This window comes from Lineus longissimus, chromosome 16, assembly GCF_910592395.1.
Source record: "Lineus longissimus chromosome 16, tnLinLong1.2, whole genome shotgun sequence".
Classification (NCBI taxonomy): domain Eukaryota; kingdom Metazoa; phylum Nemertea; class Pilidiophora; order Heteronemertea; family Lineidae; genus Lineus; species Lineus longissimus.
Window position 1 is genome coordinate 575,019 of NC_088323.1, and position 17,757 is coordinate 592,775.

At 42.2% G+C, this 17,757-nt stretch overlaps 3 protein-coding genes across 3 annotated transcripts; 2 read left to right on the plus strand and 1 right to left on the minus strand.

The window, feature by feature from the left end:
- The first annotated feature begins 3,276 nt into the window (after positions 1-3,276).
- Positions 3,277-10,865, plus strand: LOC135500299 (uncharacterized). The gene is made up of 10 exons (XM_064791684.1): positions 3,277-3,294; positions 3,906-4,041; positions 4,302-4,519; positions 4,769-4,953; positions 5,494-5,648; positions 5,895-9,223; positions 9,414-9,574; positions 9,747-9,821; positions 10,034-10,125; positions 10,372-10,865. Exons 1-10 carry the CDS (start codon positions 3,277-3,279, stop codon positions 10,401-10,403), a joined length of 4,401 nt encoding a protein of 1,466 aa, XP_064647754.1. The 3' UTR covers positions 10,404-10,865.
- An 831-nt stretch (positions 10,866-11,696) lies between these two features.
- LOC135500543 (large ribosomal subunit protein eL27-like) lies at positions 11,697-13,512 on the minus strand. The gene is made up of 5 exons (XM_064792077.1): positions 13,476-13,512; positions 12,966-13,049; positions 12,535-12,704; positions 12,177-12,287; positions 11,697-11,804 (listed from the first exon to the last, which is right to left on the minus strand). Exons 2-5 carry the CDS (start codon positions 13,044-13,046, stop codon positions 11,756-11,758), a joined length of 411 nt encoding a protein of 136 aa, XP_064648147.1. The 5' UTR covers positions 13,047-13,049; positions 13,476-13,512; the 3' UTR covers positions 11,697-11,755.
- A 226-nt stretch (positions 13,513-13,738) lies between these two features.
- LOC135500555 (snRNA-activating protein complex subunit 1-like) lies at positions 13,739-17,418 on the plus strand. The gene is made up of 9 exons (XM_064792087.1): positions 13,739-14,012; positions 14,342-14,470; positions 14,692-14,832; positions 15,003-15,107; positions 15,328-15,449; positions 15,646-15,769; positions 15,923-16,070; positions 16,360-16,443; positions 16,767-17,418. Exons 1-9 carry the CDS (start codon positions 13,812-13,814, stop codon positions 17,234-17,236), a joined length of 1,524 nt encoding a protein of 507 aa, XP_064648157.1. The 5' UTR covers positions 13,739-13,811; the 3' UTR covers positions 17,237-17,418.
- The last annotated feature ends 339 nt before the right edge of the window (positions 17,419-17,757 follow it).

Here is a 17,757-nt window from a genome sequence, read left to right on the forward strand (position 1 = left end):
TCAGTATTGGCTGCTCTGCCAAGTTAGTGTCAACATGGTGAGAGAGATGAGGCAGTCACAGCCAGGCCGAATCAGTTCTGGCTGCTCCACCGTGTTGACAATAATCATGGTGAGAGAGATGACAATGATTGTGGTGAGAAAGATGAGACAGTCACAGCCAGGCCAATAAATCAGTCTTGGCTGCTCTGCCAAGTTGTCAACATGGTGAGAGAGATGAGGAATTCACAGCCAGGCGAATCAGTCCTGGCTGCTCCACCGTGTTCACAACATGATGAGAAAGGTGAGGAAGTCACAGCCAGGCCGAATCAATCCTGGCTGCTCTGCCAAGTTGTCTACATGGCGAGAGAGATGAGGCAGTCACAGCCAGCAATCAATCCTGGCTGCTCCACCGTGTTTACAACATGATGAGCGTGACGAGACCTACACAGCCAGGCTGCATCAGTCTTCGCTGCACTGCCCAGTTGTTAATATGGTGAGAGAGATGAGACAGTCACAGCCAGGCCGAATCAATCCTGGCTGCTCTGCCAAGTTGTCTACATGGCGAGAGAGATGAGGCAGTCACAGCCAGCAATCAATCCTGGCTGCTCCACCGTGTTTACAACATGATGAGCGTGATGAGACAGTCACAGCCAGGCTGCATCAGTCTTCGCTGCATTGCCCAGTTGTTAATATGGTGAGAGAGATGAGACAGTCACAGCCAGGCCGAATCAGTCCTGGCTGCTCTGCCAAGTTGTCCACATGGTGAGAGAGATGAGGCAGTCACAGCCAGGCCGAATCAATTCTGGCTGCTCCACCGTGTTGACAACATGATGAGAGAGATGAGACATTCACAGACAGGCCAAATCAGTCTAGCATGCTCTAGCATGATGCCTGATGCATGATGCCTGAGCAGAAATCCCCCTCGATTGGAAGGGTCTAACATTATTTAGCAGAAATCCCGCTACAAGAAGCCTCACAGCAACTTCGGGGACCAGAGTAAGGCCTGGAAGAATTTCCTAGCCCAGTGTAAAGAGTCGCAGAACCCTCAGAGCAGCAACCCAATGAAGAGAAGTTGTTTAGGGAAAATATATGACCCAAGCCCTTCAAGCAGTGAGACACCACTTCTGAGAGAACAAGTGTGATGGTCCAAGATAAACGAGGTCCAGGTTCAAGTAGGAGTTCGGGTCATGATTTATTTCAAAAAGGTTTTAAATTTTCCATGGTTTACATTTTGGACATTTTGATATTTTCTGGTGATGATACCTCTTCTATGGTATGATATTAAGAAGTATATCAGAGAAGAGGTCATTGTAAATATATCAAAGAAATTTCTCATGTATCTAGATTTCAAAAGTGACATTGTCTTCAAATTAAATGATTCTTTTGATGTGATATTCCTGATATTTGTGCTTTTAATCCAACACCAACAGATGGCAACAGGAGACTCTGATTGGCTCCCATGAGTACGTGATATGCTTTGATATTCGACATGGATTCCTCCATACTCTTTCGATTCGAATGTGATAACCAGAACAAAATGAAGATATTGACATTAGCAAGTTTCCTTTTGGTATAAATATGCGTGCAAGGGGGTATATCAATTTGTTCGGTGTCCTCAACTTTTTATGTCAACGGTATTTCTCTGATATATGTATCTATGTATGTATGAATGCTCTGACTGTTTTCAAGATGTCATCTTGAAAAGATTCTGCAGCAATTTTGAATAAAGTGAATTGTTTGAATTAAATTAATGACTATTTTGTCTTTATTACCTTCATTGACATTGCAGTACGGGGATGCAAAATGCTGCGTAAGATTATTGTTCATGAAGGACAAAGCAGGAAGGAAAGATTACAGCAAAGCATTGGGGCTTAAATATTATGGATGCCTTGTCTTTGAAAAAGACAATGGAACAACCACCCCACCAGAATTCGTCTGTAAACAAAATGATTAAAATCCCGATATTATCAACCAGCCTTTAACAGCCTCAGCCTTGGAACTGAATGTACTCTCCTCTATAGAGAGGTGTTCCAGATGACTGAGGACATTATAATGATTGTCCTTCATGGAGAGGATGTCCTGTGTAACCAGTAACAGAACTGAGACATCTGTATTATGATATAGGCCTAATAGAATAGGCTGAGAAAAGATTTTATTTGAAATTAGTGGTATGAAATTGATGCAATCTAAAAATGAAAATACATATTAAAAGATTATCATACATGATATAAGATATACAGTAAATGAAAGCAAAAAGAAAAAAGAAAAAATATCCCAATGGCGGATTCGAACCCACGCCAAAGGATGCCTCCAGATCGCTGAAGAAGTGTGCGCAGTTTAAAGGCACGTAACCATGATTAGCCAATCAAACTCCGATAATTATTCTAAGTGTCAGGTCTCGTTAGGGAGTTTTTCCCAAATGTACGCGATAACGACGTGCCCCATTAACAGGACGTAACATCTATTTTAAAATGCGTTTCCAAAGTGAATGCATGAGGACAACCCATTTGTGTCGTATATCATTGGAAACACCCGATTCCCCTGATTCTGCAGGATGTTAAATCGGGCATTTCATTCCTTTAAATAAATCATAAGCGTCGCATTTGCTCCTAGCTCTGTTCACCATCCCAAATGGCAATATTGCCAATTGAGCCGGACAATCACGAAAAAACCCAAATATTATACATTTCTTTCTGAATAATTCTTACAGTGACCATTCCCCCATGAAAGACAGTTGGTTACGCTACACAAAAATTCCCCAAAAAAAACGAGGGTCTACCATTGAACTTTTGAGATATGTTGAATGTTGCACAAATCAGCGAAAAACGCACCAACTGGCACTGGACACATCGACGGTATTTCAACACGGGCCCGACGCACATCCCAAGTTCAGTGTACACATTGTACGGACAATGTACACATAGTACGTCGGCAACAACAGTAAATGCGTAGTTTCTTGTTAGCCGCCTATTGTGTAGCGCTCTAGGTTACAGAAACTCCAAAAAAACATGTCTTTGCCTGAATCAACACTGGCATACTGTGAGGACCGAGAAATCAATGATTTTAGGAACTACGGTTAGAGCTTGGCCGCGCATGAATACAAAAAAGTCCCTGATAAACCTCAGTTCAGTTCGGGAATTATAAATTCGCGGCTCGGCGCGGAGATTGGGGATTCCTTTAATTAAATCACGTGGCTCGACAAATCCACCAATCACGTGAAGTGCGGTAGTTTCGATTTTTGGTCGTAAACAAAAAGATGAATTTGTGTCTGTTTATTGATGTTTATTGGTTATAAACATGGACTTGGAACTAAATGTAAATGTCTAATTATTCCAATTATATTACACATCCACTAGATTCCAATGTTAACTCCTTAATTATGCCATATATATTCTAAATCGAACCCAAAAGTGACTGGAAAGATCGTGTGACTGTGTCCGTGTGCACAGCCGCGTATATATGCACTGCATTGCATGGATTTTCTGTGCATATAATATCATGAATATCATGGTAGGCCTATTCGTGACTGTACGAATTTCGTACCTTACTGCACTGCACTCTGTCATGTAGGCTGTTGTTCTGAATCTCACGATCTATCGTGCCTATTGTCACCATACATGTTCAATGCTACTGCTATTTCAATCATTCATGCCTCATATCATCATCATGCTTACCTAGCCTAGCTGGTTCTTGTGCATGGTGTAAGCAGTGCCGGGCAGCATATTATCCATTGTCCCCATATTATTGTTATCAGGTGCATGATATGGCCAAACTTTTTATTGGAACAATGTGAATATCATTAATGCAATGGCAATCGTATGCACGATGTGTAAATGGTTGCCTATATCTTCAGTTTGGACATTATTTGGATTTTTGATAAACTTCTGACAAGACTGGTTAAACACTCGTTCTCAACATTATTTCAGAATGAGAATCAAGCCTCAGCGCGGAACGAAGGAAAGTCTCGACTCGGGAAGATCCTTGAGGAGAAATCAAAACTGAATCTAAGTATCAGTAAAAGATCTCGCCGCATTCACAATGGAGCAAACAGAAGTGGCACTGGTTAGTATCGGGGATCTTCTGAATTGCAGAATTGGTGAAAGCTACGATACAATCGAAATTAACTGACAACAGGCAGAGCTCTATTGCTCGACTTGAATGGGGGATTCCAATTAGAATCAGTCAAGTGCATTTATGGTATCTACTTCCAAGAGAAAATTGTCATGATAAAGACCCTGATCTACTGTTGTCTCAGAAATATATACAACATAAAATATTATGGTATAAATATACCTGAATAGACTCGAAAATTCCTCTTTTAGGTGGCTCGATCTCTGTTCAGAGGCAGACCCTTCGGGCCAACAACCGTGCCCTTGCAAAGTCGCTTCAGCAGTACAAGCAGGAGCTCAACCATGCAAACAACATAATCCTGGAGCTGACCAATGAGAGGCAAGCGTTACAGATCAAGTGTAATGCTCTGAGTCATGTGGCTGAGCTGAAGAATGTCGAGATAGAAAAAGAGGTCCAACAGAGAATGGAGGTAGGAGGGGTTTACAAGATTTTGAAAACCTTCATCATTGTACATGAACTAAGGACAGAGTAAATAACCCACACCAAAGCAAAAGCGTGCCAGGGATTTTCTTCTGGGTTGTTGCCCTGCCTGTTCGTTTTCTATTACTTGTTGCACAGAAAGCTGCTTACCTAAAAAAAGAATTAGTTGTCCGCTTCTTGGACAATCTTTGTGCACAAAAGTGGACACTTCGAAATGAACAACATTCTTTTTCTGTAGAAAAAGATTGGTCAGCTGAAAGACCTCTTCTCAATGATTGGACACCTTGCTGGTCAAGGCATCGACACATTCTGGGGTGAGGGATCATCTCGACCGTCCATCGGGATTAGCACCAGCCGGTCATCATTGGACGCAGACAAATTAAATCAGGTTTCACCCGAGGCACTGAGAGCTGCACTGCAAAGGTAAAACTCTGACACTAATGACATGTATTGAGAATAGTTGTTTGGTGTTTCAAAGTCTAAATAGCTGTGGCTCCTCTCACTAAAGGAAAATTGAAACCAACACAATCTTCCCTGAACTGAAAGTTTTGATCTCAATGGTTTAGTGGTTGAGATATGAGACTTGTGATCCAAAAATTGTGCATGTGTGTTTTGTGTCCAATTAGGCCAAATCATGTGCGACTTTGCTTTAATGGCACCTACAGATGTAGAAGGTTGCAGGGCCGATCAAGACAAATCATGTGCGACTTTGCTTTAATGGCACCTACAGATGTAGAAGGTTGCATGGCCGATCAAGACAAATCATGTGTGACTTTGGGTAAGCGACTTTGCTTTAATGGCACCTACAGATGTAACAGTTTGCACGGCCAATCAAGATAATTTTACCTACCCGCTGTTAGAACCATTAACACTGTCACTGATCAGTGAAGACGAGATGTGCATTTTAATCACAGACTTTCATACCAAATATTGTAACCAATTTCATAAATTTTATTTCGTCAGATCGATCTACAGCAACAAATCCACTCAAGAAGCCAACTCAAACTTGATGCTTCGGGGATCAAAGCCGGGAGATCTCAGCCTAGTAATTGAGAAATCTATGTTGGATGAAATTGGGTCATTGCCGTTTGAGGAGGTTTCAACTTGTTTAGCGACAGGTATGCACTTCAGGTCGAGCAGACAAAAATAGGCCCTGTGTCCAGATATAAACTTGGTTTTCACTTGCTAGCCAGCCAGGGACCAGTATGTAACATTATACATCCCCCAGGCAGCGTTATCACATCTTGATCAACAGACACTGTCTTGTGACAAGGCCCACTTTCATAACTCTCATCGTTCTAGTATCAACACCAGCAGGAATTGAAAATGTGATGCATATTTCTGTAACCAGATTTATATTTCAGTTTCAGAGATAGATGAGCTGAAGAGAAGATCAAGCAGTATGCAATTAAAAGGTCGCAGGTCAAACTTACTCGATGTTGAATCAATCAGAAATTTCCGTGTTTCTGGGTTGAGAGCTTCTGCAGAAACTACTGAAGAATCAACACCTCGGACTTCCGACATAAGCAACCAGCGAAAGAGTACTTCTCTTGAAAAAAGTGATTCACTTGAAAAGAGCTGTGAAGCCATTCCAAGAGGTGCAGGCGAACAAAATACACATCAGGTTAATACCAGTAAATCTCCATCAGAAATGCCACTGCGCAATCCAATCCTTGATCCAGATGAGAGGCCGCTCGACGTTGCTACAGGACGTCCCGCAAAGGCGACATTTACGTTCATTGCATTTGAAAAGCCCAAGTCACCTGGTCTAGGGAATCTTGCCGTCAAGAAAGGGAAGTCTACACTACCAAGGAGAGATATGTCGACATTGGCTAAAGACAAAGCTAAGGGAAAATTGGGCGGCAAGAAAAGCGGTCCTGTTGAGAGGGGGACAGAAAAAGAGAAAGAAGTGGACCCAGGAAAGATGTTGAAGCTGGGTGTAGAAAAGAAACCTGATGAAATCGCTCCTAAGGAGAATGGAACCAATGAGGTGGAGGTGTCTGAGTCAGTCGGTACAGAACCAGAGGCAAGCAGAAATCATCTGAAGACAGTAGGTCAAGAAACGTTCTGTGTGCCAGAGGAGAAGGAAAATATTGCCAAAAAGCGAAGGGGGACATTCGCTGTTACAAAACCAGACATTGGCAAAAAAGATTCTATGAATGCTCGACGTGGTACGTTTGCTGTGACCAACCAGGACAGAGACTTGGCAGGAAATACTGATATCCCGGGGTCTGACATGCAGCTGAATAATCTGGAAGAGTCAGGCAATGAATCGTTGGGGATCCTCAGTACCACCATCTTGGAGGAGGTAGATATGGAGTTTACTTGTGCCATGAATTTAGATCTAGCTTCTCTTCCCATAACTGAACTAGGCAACAGCGAGAGGTCCGAAAAAAGGAGAGTAGAACCTGAGAATGACAACTTCCCAGCTGACATACCTGAGGCTGAACTTGAAGATGTACCAGATGAGTTGGAAATGGATGAATCTGCAGCCACTGGCAGTCAGGACAGTCACCTAGAAGAACTCATATTACCTGAAGCTCCAGATTCACACGACTCTGTGACCTCTGAGCCATGTAAAGCAGACTCTTCCAAGAGTGACGAGAGTTCAGATGATGGTAAGAAAGAGAAGAAGTTTGCCGTCTACCACCTCAAGCCAGGAAAGATACAGTTTATAGCAGGTAGAAAAGACGTGAATGGTGACTTCAAAGTGCCGAAACAGATGCCCAGGTCAAGGTCACGTGCGTTGTCTAGATCAAAGAAAAGCCGTTCAAAACAGAAGTCGAAACCGATAGAGTTACCGATATCAAATCCCCCATCAGCATATGATTTTCTTGGTTTGACACCTGAGAAACCGCTGACTAAAGGTGTATTTGACATGTCGTGTAATGAATCTGTGGACGGTGACCGATTGTCACTAAAAGAGTATCGAGAGAATAAAGGTGGCGCCATTAAGATACCACAGGCAAAAACAAAGGTTAAGCAAGAGGAAGTGTCAACCAATGAGGAGGGGAGTATGGAGTTTAGCGATCACAAGATGAAGAAAAGAGAAAGTGCTAGTGCGGCCAGGAAGTGTGGTACAAAGCTGGCCAAGGCTCAGGGCTATAAGAGACAACCCGCTTCTCACACAAACTCTGAAAAAGCTGATGAAAGCATTGTGGTCAGAAGTCGAGGCATGAGGAACAAGAAGAAGGCAGTGATCTCTTCGAGCTCAGATACGAGTTTTGTTGATGATGACAGTAACGATGAAGATTTCGCTCCGAGGTCGAAATCGAAATTGTCAAGGAGAACTGAAACTAGGATACGGAGAGAGACGGTAACAATTGCGGCACGGTCTAGAAGTGGTGGTGATGGTGCCGCTCCGGTAAGCAAGTCGTCGTTGAAACCTCAATCTGGATCACACAGACAGACAGTGATGATAACAGTGCCATCTGCCATTGGGGATGAAGAACCAAAGAAACTCAATGTAACGTTTGAGAAGCCGTCTCAAGAAGGGTTGGAAAATGGCAGAGAGGAATTAGACGTGGAGTCCAGCAACCAGATGACAAAGAAAAGTGATGACAGAGCGGGAAAACTGACAGTCTCTACTTCAGGTTTGAGTTTTGGTGAAGACAATGTACCAACCATAGTCAACACAACATTTGATAGGCTGTCTGCTGATGAAGTCATGGACACAACTTTGGAAAAGCCTGATGCGGTGAATACCACCTTTGAAAAGCCATCTGTTGGGGACTCAGAAAAGGTTGAGGAGAATTGTGAAGAGAATAGTGATCACAGGCCGAAGAAAACGTTCAACAGAAAAGTTGTCACGAATAAAACTCGTACAAAATCCAAGAAGGTTGAAGACACGAACTCTGATGCTGGTTGCTATGATGATATAGCCCCTTCCGTCAAGAATAAAATAAGTTCAGTCAGAAAGATGTCACGAAGAGGGACTGCACCAGAGGTGGAGCCACCTGTGTATGATGATGATGCCCCAACAAAGCTGAATGGTACGTTTGAAATACCACCTATAGTGGAACCAGCATTGAGTGAAGATGATCAATCGAAAAACCAGAATGAGACCTTCAAAAAGCTGCCTGTTGAAGGATCAGAATCCGATTCTCAAGAAGTGCTGAGTAACATGAAGCAAGGGAATACAACAGATGAAACCGCCGCAGAAATGACGACTATTTCCTTAGGTGTTCCAGTTCCTGTTGATGACGATTCATTTGGGGATATCTCAAACTTCTGGGATAAAAAGACACCGGCAAAAAAGAAGGAGCCTGTCGTGGTTGAAACAGAGGAACAGAATTGTTCTAAAACTAAGACAAATGAATCAAGTGGTAATAAAGAAACCACTGGTTCTCTAGACAAGGGACTTGATGTTGGGGAGGGAAACAGTCATCCGACTTCAGAATTGAATGAAAATGTCGGGAGAAAGCAGAAAAGTACAAGGAAATCAGCCAAAAGTGTCCGGGGGCAGGATGTTGATTTAGATACTAATGCAGCGCTTCTAACGGAAATTGAAGGAGTCGCCAAGAAAGTTAAAAAGGAGCCAAGATCACGCAGGAGAACCAAGCGAGTTTCATCGAAACCGGACGTGACATTGGGTGGTCTTCTCAACGAGTTGACGTCTGGTGATCAGGAGGATTTGGATATTGGTGGAATGACTGTAATGTTAGAGGAGTTGGGTGGCAAGTTGGATATCGAGGTGAGTGCATTCCTAACTCAAACTGGCATTTCCATTTTAATAGGGGATCTATCATATTCCAATCCCTCACTCCTGTCAGAGCTTCTACATGCAGAGACACAGTCTTAATCTGAAATTTGATGTCTCATCATGAATGGAACCTTGGCGATCCGTGTAATTTTTTGATTTTACGTTTCTTTTTCTGACCCAGGCAACACCAGAGAGTCCAGTGGTTAAACACAAGAAGCGATGCACAACACGGGCAGCCCTGGCAGATGTTGAAATCAATTCGCCCGTTCCTGCCGTAACAATCAAGAAGGAGAGGCGATCATCGCTGAGGTCGACCATGGAAGGTCAAGAGATTGTGAATGGGTGAGTCATGATCTGTAAATTGCATGCTGACATCTGAATCTAAATGATTGAGAGCGATAAAAATCAGTCCAGATGTGCTTACTGGCTGCTCTGAGACAAGTTTGAATTGGAACTGTGGTCGGCCCTCCCATTTTTAAGTGGTTTTTACTTTTGCTTCTCTTTTTTATTTCAGTGATGAACAACAACCTGCCAAAAGGCTTTGCCGAAACCGTGGTGCTGTATCATACAAGGAGCCATCGCTCAATGTGTAAGTTTTTGGTTGAGATCTTTGATTTTCCTATACTGGTGTCCTCGTAATTGAACCCTCGCAAGTTGTTAAACTAGCTCTGGAATTGGTACCCATTAAAAAACCTGTAAAACATGTACATTTACCATGTCACAGTACCATTATGTTGACCGACCCGGTCGCAGAATTTGGTCACAAGCCTATCTGCCTCTTGACGTTTGCTAATTTTTCAGGAAAATGCGCCAGGGATACAAATTGGATATCATCAAGTACGATGATGGCAACGTGCCGCTTGATGACGAGTGTCCTAAGAAGAAGAAGAAAGGTAAAGCATTTTGCAAAATGATCATGCGACAGAAAGTTTCCGCAGAATTTGATTAAAGTTTTGATCTCTAAGTTCTGTTGGGTGCATAATGAATTGGGCTGAGGTCATCAGTCTCCAGCCTTTACAGTCTGGCTCCTCAAGTCAGGTCACTTAGATGCAGCTATCTAACTTCAGACTGTCAGTGTGACCCAGTCGTAAGACCAATGCTCAAAATTTGCTGACAGGTTTTTCCATTCATTCTTTCAGTTCAAAAGAAAAAGAAGTCTGAAGTGAAATAAACGTCTCGATGCTTTCTGGTGATGCCGGTGCATTTGAATGAGCAAAATGTTATGAGAGTTTGTCACTGTGAGGTTGGGCGAAGGAGTTTCTTACGAGGTAGTGCACCATCAAACCTGTCTTGACAGGATGACAAGCGAAGATGGCACAAAATATAGTGACATTTGCTTGACGAAAGCAGAAATTTGGACTGAGATCACATGACAGGATTGTGGTGTGTGAATGAGTTGGTTGACTGCATGTTGTGCTGCCATGGTTGAGTGTATCGATAGGGCGTTGTGCTTTTAGCAGATCCACTTAGTTTTAGAAGGATAAGTAAACTCGATTGATGTGAATTTAGATTTTTAGTTCCCATAATTTGTTGTGTATTCTGTCAGCAATTCGATGTACATTGTATAGCAAGTTTGGAGTGAAATCATATCAAAATCTTAAATTTCTGACAGTTGAGTCAGTTCTGAAGTGTGATTTATGTTCGATGTCAAATATTATTTTTAATGTACAAGCATCTTTCGTTCAATGATTTGCCTGACTATAATGGTGTCTGGATTTGGGACCTTCCAACTGGTGTGAACAGGAGTGGTTTCCTCAGTGGCGATTCTCCACACATGCTGAAAAGATTAGAGTTCGCTCTGGTGTGCATCTTCAGGGAAGGACAAAACAAGTTTGTTGTCCCCAAAAGTGGTCTCCTGGCAGGGACAAAGGTTGGTCCTCTCGTGTCATTAGAGTAATATGGACCAAGGTCATACCTTCACATCCCAAGTTGCAGGCTCCCGACAAAGGACAAGCTGGTCCTGGCAGGCTGTGCCTCTGGACAGGGAGCAGGTCTAGGTCACACTTGACCAAAGTACAGTAGAACCTCTCTATTAAGGACACCCTCGGGACTGACAAGTGCTATCCTTTATAGAGAGGTGTCCTGATTAGAAAGGTCAAATTGAATGAAAACTACCAATTTGAGACCAAAACTAGTGTCCTTAATAGATAGGTTGTCCTTAATAGAGAGGTGTCCGCTAAGGGAGGTTCCACTGTTGTTGTCCTCCCTTGGTCAAATCCTTGGCAGGGACATCGATTTGGTCGTCATGACCGCCAACATGAAGGGGACAAACGATGACAATATTTGCTGCACTTCCAGGCAGAGACAACTGTCCCCACCAGGGAAGTGCAGTCTCAAGCTGAGTAACTCTACGACCAACACACCATACTATTTGTCCCCTCGCGTACCACAGCGAGATGGTGAAGCTCACATTCTAATTCAGCACACAATACTGTCCCTCAAATGACTCAACAAACAACACAAATCGATTTTATCTTTTTTTTGGTTATTTCTGTACATTATTTTTACAAGGCATTGGATAATTTAGAATCGTAACTTCTGGAAGAACCACTTGTTCTTGCCCGTTTTGTATCTGAAAAGATCAAGATGGAAACCAACATAAATAATCAATCAATCCCCAGAGGTGAGAGAGTCCTGTTGCCCTGCCTTTTTAAAATCCTGGCCGAAACACTACAGGAAGGAGAGCTTGACCACAGAGTAAGACAACTAAGCTGCATGGTCAGTTGGATGAAGGTGAAGAACGACTCTAACAACAAACCAAACAAAAGCAGATGTCATCACCGAAGATTTCACCCTCTCAGTTTCAATTTCAAACAAACATTTGCAATAATCAACTGCTCTGTCTGACAATAGTTGGTGTAGAGTATAACACAATCTTGGCAACTTGCTGCACCCAATAACAGATTGGTAACTTGCAATACCTTGAAATGCAAAGTGTTCTTACCTCTCTTCTAGTTTGCCTTTCACTTCCCGCCTGGCCTTCCTCTTCAGGGCGGGGTCTCTGAATGAATCCTTGTTGACGAGAGATTTCTCAAGGTTAACATCAACGGAATATCTGGAAGTGGAAAAGCGAATGACACAGTCAGAAAGGAATGGACGAAGTGACCACCAAAACAACATATGTATGTCATGATGGCATGAATGATTATCACTCTCAACTAAAGATTTAATCACTGCAGTGGGTGCCAAGAGTGCATATCACCCCTCGGTTAGTCTCTTGTGGCCTGTAAGGGTTTCAATTTGGCACCCCATGCACCAGGTCAGAGACAACACAAAGAGACTCATGAAGCAGACAGGCATACCTGGTTGGCATAAGATGGTTGAAGTTGAAGACCTTGACAAAGGCTTTGATCTTAGACCTCTGTTTAATCTTCTTCTTGCCCATCCTCTTTGTCACTTTACGTGGGTACCGGTCTACGCCAGCGACGAGGGCGTGACCATATGGTTTGTCAGATGTGCCTTCATCGTAGTTCTGGAAAACAAATTATCATTGGAGCCTAATCATTACACGAGATAGATAACTTCCAATTCATAGATAGACGATCTTTGAGCAGAATGTGGCCAAGAAGTGCAATACTTCTGAAGACCGACAATCGTTTAGAGCTCTTACTTCAGGTTATATTCAAGAAATGCAGCATCAGAATCCTTGAAATGATTGAGTTCCAAATGTCAATAACTTTTTCCCCCCACACTGGCCACAGTGACAGAGAGAAACTTTGCTTTATAGACTTACCTTTACAATGACAGCCTTCCTGCCTGCATAGCGGCCATTCAGGACCAAAACGACCTTGCCTGATTTCATAAACTTGCCCATCTTCTGTAAAAAGGAAAATATTTCGAAGTGAAAAAATAGAAAATAGGGCCTACAAAAAGTCAAACCGAGTGAGGCAGGGTCGATCTCAAAGAAAAGGCAAAGCATGCATCTAATCTCCGTACTCCACTACCTCTACGAGCCAGGACCAGCAAGAAATGTGCATTGCACACCGAGAACTGGGCAAATGTCAGTGCCCACATGCACTATACATACACCATGTACATAAAGCAATGCTAATAATGTACAATTCTGAAGACGAGTACCCTGGTTATAAAATGCATATTTAGAGCGACTGCACCATTTACACATTATTCTAAACATAACATGTTTTGGATAAGATATAAATGTTTCTATTGTTTTAGTTTTTGCTCTCGATGGGCGATTACAAGTGCGATTTTATTGGATTTTATTTTTATAATTTTTACCGACCGATATGAGCAACCTGGCCTCTAACCGGAAAAGGAACCTCCATTGAGAGAGAGAGAAAAGCAGCAATAAAATTACTTTAAAATTCAATGAAACTAGCTTTTTTCGATTTATATGAACGCACAATGCTCTCTTAATTATTACAAAAAATAACTGCTAGCGTGAATTTACTCTTAATTCTGTAAGAATCAAGAGTCACTGAAAGTTTTATCAGTGCCCAACCTACTCCGGAGACTGGCGGGTTTGATTTTAGACAAATCCAAAATGTCAGCGCCCATGTTCGGTGAAAATGAATGATTTTTACCGATTTCTGTCCTTTTTGAGCTTCAAACTCTCACCATGACGGCTGAGCAAGCAATCACGAAGAAAAATTTCTACTATCCCTATGTTGCCTCAGGAGTGCGGGCAGACTTCGACAAATTGATGGAAACGTTCAAAGGAACGAATACAGTTCGTTATGAATGTTTTTTGCAGATCTGGAGAACCATGAAAATACCAATGATTTTCTATGGAAGAAAAAGACATGACATTCTGAATGAGGTATCAGTCTACGACATTTTGTTTCTAAGTATATGCGTAATAACTGAAGACTTAGTCCGATATTTGTAATGAGCCGATACCGTTGGCGCGCCGGGCGTGGGTGTGCGGGCATGGCTGCATCGCCATGAGTGCCGCGATGACATGGCGCAAGTTTTTTGGTCATGTGTTTGTGTATAATTGTGGGTTGATCGGTCGGTTCAGTGTACACTTGTCGCATGAACCATTTTTTCCTTTATCGTCTTAAGACTTAAGTGTACACCCATTTGGGATTTTGCTAGTTTGCCGCTGAAGTAGGTTTTGTAACCAAATATTTTGACTTTCTCTTTCAGTTTGTTTACGAGTGTCTCCACATTGCTGCTGAATATTGGCTGCAGACGAATAACCTGCAAGTCCAGATTGGAGGACTATATTTGGTGTATGGTCTGTTTGAAACTCAACCATGTGATCCAAAAGTCCGGGTTAGTACAAAATCCTAAGAAAGTGATCCACTTGGCTTTTTTAAAAAGCAGGGAAAGAAATATGTTTTATTAGATATCACTATCAGTTTCACTTTCTCTGGAAAGATTCCACTGGTGAAGCAGTTCAATGAATAATAATTGTGTGGGCCTACTTGATTACTGAAGTATGTTATTGTTATGAGTGAAGATGGCTTTAGATTTGTATGTACTTTCATTTTCAGTTGATGCTGACGCTGAGAGATCAGGAAAAGGTGGACAAGTTTGTGAAAGATGTGCAGGAACAAGCTCATTATGACGTGTGCTACATCTACAGAAAGCTCCTCATGAGGAGGGCATTCTATTACAGTGCATCAAGCAAACCCGTAAGCACCATAATAGTTTCTCTTACTCTCAGTACTGCTTCGTTTTGTACCTGATGATATACACATTCTATTGCACATGTGTGTCCCAACACATGTGTGTCCCAATGGGATGTGTAAGATTGATTTCAGAATTTTGAAGTGTCAGAACATTATGTTTTCATATATTTTAGGTTGTTTTGTCCCGAGAGATTAAAAACGATGGTGTTAGGAAGGAGCTTGAGGAAAAACCAGAGAGAAGTACCATCTCTGACCTACTAGATCCAGCAAATATAAATGTAAGTCCTTGATAAGTCCTCTGTTCCATGTTATTATCCCTTGTAAAGTTGTATAAATTAAGAGATGAGATTAGTGGTCAATGGTCGTAAACTACAAGGAGAGAACCGGAAGGCCGCATAATGTTATCAGCTTGTCTTGAATTTGTTTTTTTGTTTCACTGAACTAGTGTCTTTTTGGAAGCCTTGTCTATTATTGAAGTTCTTGAATTGGACTTTTCAGCATCTTGAGGCATTGCACACCCAATATCACGTTATGAAGTGTGCTCTTGCCGGTCCAAACAGCACCAAGCCAGACCCGTCACTACGAGTGATTAACACTGATATTGTGGAAGTGGTTAAAGAGTAAGTAGAATCTCCCAGTTACATGTAAACTGCTTTCCTTTGTCCTGCCATCCTCAGAGCTGCTGCTCTGCACAATCTAGCTGGCCATGAAGGCATGTTCTATTTGTCTTGTCGGACAGCCCCGCCCCCCCCCCCCCTCCACACACACACACACTATTGGTCTCAGTTCTGTAGATTCTCTGCCTTGCTTTTGCAGCAAAGTTCGGGCATTTGAAGAATGGAAGCAGTATCCCAGAGAAATGTACCGAGAGAGGCAGAGACAGCTCCGAAAAAATTGGATAGATGACAATGATGCCGACTTTATACCAACTTCAGTGAGGGTAAATATTGCTGACATAGTTCTTCTCTGTGTAACATGTACATCTGTTGCATTGCATATGAACTTACCCATGTATGATGCATGTATATATGTATGCCTGTAAGTGTGTATGTATCGTTTCAAAGCAGTTAATTTTACAACTTTGCATTTCCAGAGAAACAGACGGGCAGAGATTAAACAACATGCATTCAAGTCAGGCGGTGTAATCAGAAGGGATCGCCGCCATCGGCAACCTGGATCAAGTCCAAAAAAACAGGGCAGGAGGAAAAAAAAAATAAGTGGAGACAGTGCTTCCACTGAGGGTAAGTATGAAATAATAAATTGTGCTTTGTCTGTTTTGATGATATTTGTGCCCTGAGTACAAGATGGCAGACGCAAGAAAAGTTTGCTGCCCACATGGCTAGATTCCGTGATTTTGAAAACTGTCTCTGATTATTTGGAGGCAGTATTGTAGCGTTGACATGTGCATGTCTCCCCAATGTGCTATTTACATGTATATGTGCTCACAGAAGTCAATGCCAACGTGCCCTGTTCATTTAATCGCTGAGACTGTCGACACTCTTTAGACAATCTTGTCCATTCTCCTTTCAGAAGAGGAATCGTCTATGTTTATTTCAACCACCAGTGGGGCTGGAAATCCTACGGAATCTTTCCCAAGTATGCCACAGTTTGATGGTAAGCAACTCCAAGTGTCCATTCATATGGAAATCCTGTTACAGTGTCATTGTACATGTATACCCAGGCAGTTACTGTTGGACTAATACATGTAAGTGCATTACACGGAGTGCATACATGTACATGTACAATTTAGGTAGGGACGGTGGAGAGAAAGAGAGCTGGATTCTTAATCTGAGGGTCACAGAGATTGTTTAATAAATTTGATAATTGATAGTCTCTTAGTCAGTTTGGCTGAATAGGACAGCCTTGACCATTGTAATACATGTACACCTTTCCAGAGGTTAGTTTAATATTTTGATACAAATGTTCTTATTTTCCAGAACTTGAAGCCAGTTCCCCTGCCAGGGGAGACACTAACAACAAAAGGAAGAGAAAGCTAGAATCACCACCGAAGTCACCTACGAAGACACCCAAAATAATACTCGGCCCAAAGAAGGGTAAAAAGTCTTGTAAGACACCAAATGACTCTTTTATTCCAAAGTCTACAAATAAAGTTACTTTGAGATCATCGCAGGATTCCGTCGCATCTGGTTCAAAAGTGGTGGGTGAAACCACTTCAGGACGGAAGCGAGGCCGACCACGGAAATATCATGTTGTAGAAAATGTCATTGTGGAAGATATTGATGACCTCAAGAGTGAACCGGAATCACTGCCTGATATTGTTTATAATAAGAAAGGACCTCGCAAGGCTTCAACTTTACGACCGGTTGCAAAGCCAGCAGCCAGAGGGCGTAAGAGGTCTGCTTCCAAGGACGCTGGCTCTCATGAGGGGAAAAGGAAGAAGAAATAGCTCTTTGAACTTGAAAACTGTGTTCTACTGATTCTGCTGCAGACGAATATATAGATTTAGTATTGCCTGTTTTGATTGTACCTTGAATTTGTAATTGCAAATTGGGTCAACTGAGGAATGTCTGCGAGTTCAACTCAAAATGCAGGTTAAATGTTCTCCTACATGTTTCATTACAATAAATCATTTTGTATCAAAATGTAAAAGATGAACTTCTTATTGTCAATTAGTGTCATTATTTCTAGTCAATGGGCAGGAGCCGTCTCAACCTTTAAGGACGTATCAAAGCCAGCCATTGACGGCCCCAACGGCTCCTGACCACTTTCACAGTAGTGCCAATACATGAATAATTAAGGTGAACCAATGCCAACAGTTTGAGAAAGGATTGTCCTCAGATGTGCATGTATTGGGTCCTCCATATCTTCATGTTGTGGTTGGAGACACTAGACCATCGACAGCTTTGGATGTAAGAAAGACGACAATAGTAGTCAGAAGGCAATGGAATATGCCTGTGACTCGGACCT